The sequence below is a fragment of the Labrus mixtus genome, chromosome 11 (genome assembly GCF_963584025.1).
Source record: "Labrus mixtus chromosome 11, fLabMix1.1, whole genome shotgun sequence".
In the NCBI taxonomy this organism is placed as follows: Eukaryota; Metazoa; Chordata; class Actinopteri; order Labriformes; family Labridae; genus Labrus; species Labrus mixtus.
In genome coordinates this window covers 14,149,507-14,157,529 of record NC_083622.1, presented here as the reverse complement: position 1 = coordinate 14,157,529, position 8,023 = coordinate 14,149,507, and the positions used below count along the sequence as shown (strand labels likewise).

The following is an 8,023-nucleotide window of genomic DNA, read 5'->3' as shown; positions in this document are numbered from 1 at the left end:
GGAGGGTAAAAATGTCTTTTGCACCCTTGGGCTCGCCCCCAGTTTTACCAGAAAAAAAATGAGGGAGTGTAAATGTCATGTTGCTCATTTCCAGATAAACTTTGGAAACATATGAATAAGACATTATTCACAATAATAGTGTATTAATAGTCTTAGTCTTAATAGTGTATTAATAATAATACACAATAAGACATAAGACGAGACAGATCACAACACTGACCTCAAATATAAGTAGAACTAACACACATTTAACATTTCTAAAAGTTTTTTAATTTTTCTTCTTTACAGGTTGAACATGACTTTTTACAGTGTATGTTTACAAAGGGATTTTCTACAACCCCATAAATTGCCAGTGTTCATGAGAACTTAGTTCTGGGTACATCTGAATAATCATTCATTGAACAGTAACAAGTTTATAGAGAGTTACATAATGTTTGTACAGATAATTTTGAACAAAACTAAAACTGAATTACCAGCAACAATACTCTTGGTTTGTGTCGAAGTCTTTTGTGAGTTTCCTGGTTCGGTTAGGATTTACTCTAAATCCCATGTGATGGGAATGTAAGTGCACCTCTCAGAGTTTATAATGAACAGCAGAAAGTTCAGGAGAACTACAGGGAAAGCAAAAGTAAAACTTATATACTATATATACGGAGAATCATGTTTGCTTGAGAACTAATTTTAGGACAAGGATTAAAATATACAAAATTTGACACAATATGCATCAACTGTCAAAACTCTAGAAAACCAGCAGTGATTACTTCTGGTCTAGAGGCTTTTTTCATCCAAAAAATGGATGACATGGCCACAACTGACGACAATGTCATACAAATGCATATAGCTCAAGCCAAGCAAATAACAATTCTATAATGGCATATTACAGAGTAATGATTGGCTTTGGAACCAACCAATGGTACATACTATGAGAGTGTCTTTTTGCTTTTTGTTTCAACACAAATATCATTTTAGATCCAACTAAACAAGGAGGCTCAAGACGTAATTTTTTCAGAGAAATCATCAGAATATCCCTCTCTGAGCCTTCAGGTTGAGGATCTCTGCAGCCAGTTTCTCAGCATCCATCAGATGTGGAAACATCTCCATGACTGCATCCACCTGATTTGGGTTGAAGATGGCTTGCAGATTCTTTCGGAGTTCCAACCTTTGCGGGTCAAACACAGCAGAGGCAGCTTGTTGTTGGCCCCAGGACGGGTGCTGATGGTCTTTGTAGGAGCAGCAGGAGTTGTGGGAGTTTGAGGAGTGGATCGAGGGCGGCAGGCTACATGATGACCTGGCTTGGGGCAGCCCCTGAAATGGATCTGACCAGTAGTTGTCCTGATGATTTGGGGTCCCATGGTAATTGTGATGGTTTGGGAGGCTTTGCTGGTGTGGTACACCATACTGGAACATGTGAGAAGGGTAGGTGTGGTATTTGGTTTGACCCTTTGACTCCAGGTTCCCATGATGTTGCTGAAGAGCTGAGGACCCTACATGGGAACAGCACCTGTTGCATTGGCTGCTGTTTTGTTTCTCTAAAGGCACAGAGGTATGCCAGGATCCAGTGAGGGCACTCTGCTGCTGGGCCCTGAGCCTTTGGGAGGTATTGTTGCAATGCGAAAAGTCAGAATATTGGCTCTCTAAAGAGCCAAGGCCAGAATCCAGGTACTCCTGAGAGATGTTGGTGTAGTAAGGATTGGGCAGTTGATGCATCCCTGACCAGTCATTCTGACACTGGCTTCCTGTTACCGTACATGGCTTATGATTTGGACTCTTTCTAGGGTCCTTCCAGTACAGCAGCGCATTTTCACTAACCAGACTGGGATATGAAGAACTTTGCTGGTCTCTCCCTTTTATGAACTCTGAGTCTTGAAGATAGGAATAGGCATTATTGGTAGGTTTAGGATCAGCCTGAACTTGCTTGGGTGATGACCTGGCGTTTCTCTCTTCTTTGACAGTAGAAATCTGGGCTTTTTCTCTCAGTTGATCAGCCAAGGACAGGTACGACTGGTTATTTCGCTCAGGATGGTAGAACTTACATTTGATGCCGTAAGTGCACTTTTTGTCTGAAAACAAAAAAATGGACACACACACAAACGTTATAGGTCATCTCATGTGGGAACCACATTAGTTCACCGACCAAAACCACTGAAAGAATGAAAGCAGAAGGGTTCCTCTTCTAGAGCTATGTGTTAGTCATATCTTACCATAGGGGCAGAGTTGCCTCTTTTGCTCTGCAGGCAGTGGCTTTGTCCTCAGAAAGTTTTCAAGACTGGGGCCATGGCGGCCAAGAGGGTCATCTGGGGGCATGAACCTGCACAAAAAGGAAACAGATATGAACTCTACAACGTTGTTTCCATGATTACAACCTTAAGATACATTATGCAACAACTTCACCACAATCACAGCCTCAAACAGAAGAACAGGCTGATTGCTTACTTGTCATTGACGAAGGAATACATGAGGAGCCTCTCCTCGATGCACCTCTTCCACTCTGGTCGTTCTCCTTGGAGGTCACGGTAGGTGTCATTGGACACGATCACTCCCTCTGACTCGTACGCCAACTTGACGATAAAGCGGTCGTCATAGCAAACCACTCGCTTACCGCCAACACGCCGTGATGGAGTGAAGACCACTATTTTACGTTTTTCGAGCTCCGCGAGGATGTGTTGATCTGAAAGTGCAAGCACACACGAGTAAGACTTTTGTTGTCTAACTGTGATTTGTCATAATGTTTAAGTTTAGAGACATACAGTATGTTTGTGTTTGTTCATCACAACATGTTGTAGAGCCGTTCCTTTGAAAATCCACTTTCAACACTTACAAGCACTTTTCCATTCAAGTGCTTCTGTTTGTCTGCTCTGTCCTCACTTCGCCCCCTGGCTCTATATGATCTCCTCCTGTAGATGATTGTCAGCACTTGTGTGTGTGGAAGAAAAAAAAAAACCCACAGCTTCACTTCCTGATGGGGCTTTCCAACAATCTACTGGAGGCGGATTTTTATTTTATTTTAACTTCCTTGTTTGCAGAATGAAAATAGAACCTATGGATAGCTCCACCCAGGTTGCACAGTAACTAAAGGGGATGATGCATCAGTTTGTAAACCCACACTCCACCCTTCATTATATATTTGTTGTTGGAGCTGTCAGTGGTTAGTTAAGCATGAACACATGACGCTAAGGCTGAAAGAAAGACAGCTTCTGTCTATGAAGTCTAGGAATGATATCAATCTAGATTGTTCAGATACAGCCAAAAACATTAAGTGACTCAGCTGCCAGAAATGTGGAGCTCTTTATTGTTTTCTACTACTATCAGTTACACCATCATTGCACTGAATACCTACACTTGACGCTGTCTTAGCTTAATACTGAAACCTCACTCAGTGGTCAATTGGGTAAACCTCAGTTTCACAATCTTAACTGTATTGCCCCATGGGTTTGGCACCAGTTCTGTACTTCTTCATCTGACAGAAGGGACATATTATCTCATGTCTTTCACAAGAATGAATCACGTATACAGGACTTTGCATACCTCCAGTTATAGAGGACATTCAAGCAGCAGTCGTATCATATTTCATGGTAAAAGAGGAGGTCTGAAGGAGAAATTACAACTTATGGGAATAGAGCACTGATTCCTGGCGAATTAAAGGAACAGGTCAACATTTTGCAAAGTATGCTCTCTGCCAACTCTTGTAAAGCTAACAAATAAATGATGTCTGTAATTATTATCTGATATATATCATTGTTTAAAGGTGCACTATGGAGTTTTGGTAGAGAAATGTGAAAGTTGGGGAAGTGTACAGATTCTGTGGTTAATGTTCATAGCTCTATACACAAACTGTCCTCAGAGGAAAAATTGGTCCCTGGAACACTTTTTGAAGATAAAATGCTAAGCGAGAAGTTGTGGTGGTGCACCACCAGTGAAACCGTAACTCTCCTGGTAGCATTTTTTTTTTTTTAGCTCCAAACAGTGTTCCAGGGATTAATTTTTCCCTTTGAATAAAGTTTGTGTATTTAGTTCAGAAAATATAGCATAGAATTGTTTCACTTCTCCAACTTTCACTACCAAATCTACATAGTGCACCTTTAATACTACTACTACTACTACTACTACTACTACTACTAATAATAATAATAATAAAAAAAAAAAGTCCACTGAGGATTGTGATGGACTTATTTTTGATGGTACCAGTTGCTTCTGGGGAGAACTGGCAATTTTGCTCCCAGCGAAGAAATAAAAAAATGACAAAATTGGCAATTTAGTAAATGTGCAATGAGATAGGATCTATTCAGGGCGCTGAAAAAATGTGATCTTGAACACCTTACACACAACCACAGAAAAAGTAGGCAGCAATGGTATGCATCCAATGAACTGAGACCGAAAGAGCAAGTGTCAACTGATTGGAGAATTAGCTGTTTACAAAGATGGATCAGAGCAGCAGCCCAGTTTGGTGCTATACAGTAGAGCTTCTCAAGTCTGGGTATATGACTGCCTCGCTAAGTTCATTTTTAGTTGATTGAGGAAATGGAAAATCCTATCTCACACAGGTAGGTTGGGGAAAAAAGGAGGGAATGAGCATCTCTTCATTACCCATTGTTGTACAGGTGAAGCCGAGGGCGAGTTATGACTCTTCATATTTTCTTGTCTTTGTTTTAGTAGATCTGATGTCTGGTGTAGATTCAATTTCAGCCTTATGTTGACCTGGAAGTACTCTCACAAAATGTTCCATGCTTTGCTGGCAGTGCAAAACAGGGTGCACTGTTTTATTTAGCCTTGCCTGGCCCCCCATTTCATAACCTCAGGCCCCACAAAGGTGCCACGGGACCCACTTCGGGAATCACTAATGTAAGGTATGCATACGGGCGTCTAGGACAGCTTTAGGAATGCTGTTACTTCATGTTGATGTAAGGCAATGCAAGATAGGACAACAGGTTTTTATCAGATTCCTGAGAATTGTTCAGTACGTGTCCAAGAACCCTTATCAACGATTTTTTTCAAGTGATCTGACTTGACTTAATAATCAACCTTCACTGACTGAATCAGCAACTTTGGCCTCAATCCCTGAAAGACATCATTATCAGTTAGCTGGATTAAAAACAGTAGGGTGTAAAGTAATTCACCTGATATGAAGTGTTTGTATAGACTTGATTTATAATGAACTGAAGGTGATAGCTTGGATTTGCATTAAATTGAATGCACATCTGAAATGAACACAGTCAGAGTCAGCATTGAATGTCAGACTCAGGGATATGCGATATCACCCTCACTAGGCTGCACCAGAATTACAAGTGGAAATAAAGTTTGGCATGTGTTGTGTCAGATTAAACTTGTATATAACTACTCAACGAGAGTAATGCGTGAACACATTCAACACAGACATGTGGAAGTTAAGCTGCAAAGACAACTGAAGGCTGGTGGTGCTAGCTATGCTAACGTTAGCTACACTTGGCAAACCAACGTCATTTACCAGCAGAGTTATGCACATTGAAAAGAGCCACACATTTCAGAAGCATTTTAAATAGCCATCAGTTTCCTCATTGAAGAACATGATTAAAGGTTTCAAATAGCAACTGAATAGTGTTTTATACTGACCTGGCTTGTGTTTAGCCATGTTAAATAAATTGTGCTCAATTTGGACTGTTTAATGAGTGTTTTCTTAACTTTAGAGTAGGCTAGCCAACTAGTCTGAATTTAGCCGATAAGATCATTTCTGCTAAGACTGGGAAAGGTTGGTGCGGCTAAAATAACCTGACGCATGTCTCTCATTGGTTGTGCATTTCTTGGACCCTCACCTGTTATGGGTCCATCAGGTCGGGGCTGCTCTTTACGCCAGGTGGGAACAAACACAGTGATGTTTTTATGACCCCTGTCCAGGAAGAAGTTAACCGCCAGTTGGAGGCCTCGACATGAGAACACTTCCTTGTTGCCATGGCTGTATAAAGAGACAGGTGAGAGAGGATTAAAAAAAGTAAGCACTACTAAGTCATTAGAATACATGTGATATGAAAGGGAGCGGTGAAAATTCAGTTGATCTGTGCAAACACCGCAAGCCTTTGAATGTTCTCCCTCGGGCTATAACTTACTCTGAACGTCATGCATTACACCTGATATCTAATGCGAGGTGGAGATTTTTGAGGTGTGTGCCTGGAATTTGCATATTGTAGCGGTGGCCTTTACAAAAACATGCACAGGCAGGGCGGTGAACGCCCTTTTTAAACACGGCCAAGGAGGAAAATGCACGTTTCAGGGTCAGAGTTGAATATCCACATGACAATGAGTGATGACAGCTTAAAACAAGTTATTTTAACAGGTGCTTTACTGTTCACAGGCACACAAAGAGTGTTTTGTCTATTGTGTTTATTGTGTAGCTTCTTCTGCGGGTAATGGAATGGCTTTTTGAGTAGAAAAAGTAGCAGCTTTGATAACAATGAATCAGGACTAAAATTGTCAATTCATTTTCCAATAAGGATTTTTTTAATTACCTCATTGCAACATTGCTGCCGTCAATAACAATTGGCCTCAATATTGCATCCGCAGTCTTCCAGTCCTGGACTTGTGGTGTGTTTCTGCCGGGTCCGGGGGCCCAACTGGGAGGCATCAGAGGGTCGCTTTGGCCCGTGCGCCGCTCTTCGCTGTCAGCACTGGACAAGCAGGGGGCGGTGCTGGTCCCGCTTTGAACCAGCTCTCCCAGCACCGAGTTAGTGTCTGTGTTCAGGCCCAGCTTTCTCAGAGCAGCCTTCACCCCCTCTGAAGAGTAACCCAGTTTCCTGAAGAAGTCCACTCGCAGCTGCAGCTCCTCGCTGTCTGGTTCGTGTTGGTCTGAAGCTCCGGAGCCCCGGCTGGGAAGTGCCTGATCCATCCTGGAGCAAATGGGCATCTTTTAAGCAGCATAAAAGAGGTGCTATGCAGCTGATATTCACTGACTGACTGACTGAGGGAAAATAACATTTCAAAGAATTACATTTCACTTTTTGTTTCTGTTTTGCTGCCTTAAGATCGTTAAAAAGACTGTAACAGACACATGTCTTCAAATGTACCCTGGCATATAGGTCTATTTTGTTGAAGTCTTTGAATGCTCCAACAGATCCACAGACTTTAAGGTCACTATCCTATACGAGTTGTACAGCTGGAGCTTGTAACCATGTTGACATTTTCAACTGCGGATTGTTGTCAAAAGTCATTCCATTAGTTTTATGACTAGGAGCAACAATTCAATGAAAAGTTCGTAGGCCTATCCCATTACTAGGCCTGTTTTAAGTAAAGTTTGCTCCTCTATTCAGCTGTACTGTCATCCTCTAAACATAAACATAACTCAACTCAACTTGAAGAAACGCACTGCTTTTCACACGGTAGGCTATAGAAAGGCTATACGTGATAATATGAAAATATTTGAGCAACAGGCTGAATCTCAACTGAGCTTAAATCTACAGTAGCCTCCGTGATACAGGTGACAGGTACATGTTTACAAATGGAGTTTCTGCCGCTAGCCGCCGGCGGTCAGGTAAGTTCACAGCTCATTTCTCCTAAACAAATCCCACCGACAGTTTACCTTCACTGTTTGTCTCTTTCTCCTCTCGGTCCATCTGTCATCAGAAATCATCCACAGCTCCTGTTCACGTCTCCAAGTCGGTTACAGTAACTTTGTCACAGTTCCGACTTGTGTAAGCACCTCCCTCCTGGAGAGAGAGAGAGAGAGAGAGAGAGAGAGAGAGAGAGAGAGAGAGAGAAAAGGTTTCTTCCCTTCTTCTCTTCCTCCTCCTGCCTGCCGGACACATGCTGAGCTTTGAAGAATTTGCATATCAGAGATCAGATTAGAAGTGTTCCCCTTTCCTTTGGCTGTCACTCAGCCACGCTGTTTTGCTTGTTCTTTCTTTTTTTTTTTTTTTTTGATGTTGGTGGGTGTGACTCCTGTTTTTTCTTTGTTGTTGTCCCTCCAGGCAAATTTCAGAACACTAGACACAATAAAAGCATGGTAATATAATGTTGATTTGCTGTGAGGTTAATGCATCAGATTACTAAAATATTTTTA

The 8,023-nt window shown here is 41.8% G+C and overlaps 1 protein-coding gene across 4 annotated transcripts; it reads right to left on the bottom strand.

Moving 5' to 3' along the window:
- Window positions 1–243: 243 nt before the first annotated feature.
- Window positions 244–7,708, bottom strand: LOC132983730 (endoribonuclease ZC3H12A). Of its 4 annotated transcripts, none has more exons than XM_061050168.1 (6): window positions 7,544–7,708; window positions 6,477–6,921; window positions 5,787–5,926; window positions 2,434–2,668; window positions 2,202–2,308; window positions 244–2,060 (listed from the first exon to the last, which is right to left on the bottom strand). In XM_061050168.1, the coding sequence occupies exons 2-6, from the start codon at window positions 6,869–6,871 to the stop codon at window positions 1,018–1,020; spliced, it is 1,920 nt and encodes a 639-aa protein (XP_060906151.1). In that variant the 5' UTR covers window positions 6,872–6,921; window positions 7,544–7,708; the 3' UTR covers window positions 244–1,017. The 4 variants fall into 4 exon arrangements, with proteins under 4 accessions (XP_060906151.1, XP_060906153.1, XP_060906152.1 ...); XM_061050170.1 differs by having other exon boundaries at window positions 6,477–6,854; window positions 7,544–7,706; XM_061050169.1 differs by having other exon boundaries at window positions 7,408–7,551.
- Window positions 7,709–8,023: the final 315 nt, after the last annotated feature.

Coding starts and splice junctions, on each gene's coding strand:
- LOC132983730 (XM_061050168.1), bottom strand. CDS start 6,871: ATGCCCATTTGCTCCAGGATGGATCAGGCACTTCCCAGCCGGGGCTCC. Junction 5,927..6,476: donor GGCAGCAATGTTGCAATGAG/GTAATTAAAAAA, acceptor CTCTTTATACAG/CCATGGCAACAAGGAAGTGT. Junction 2,061..2,201: donor GAGGCAACTCTGCCCCTATG/GTAAGATATGAC, acceptor TTTTGTTTTCAG/ACAAAAAGTGCACTTACGGC.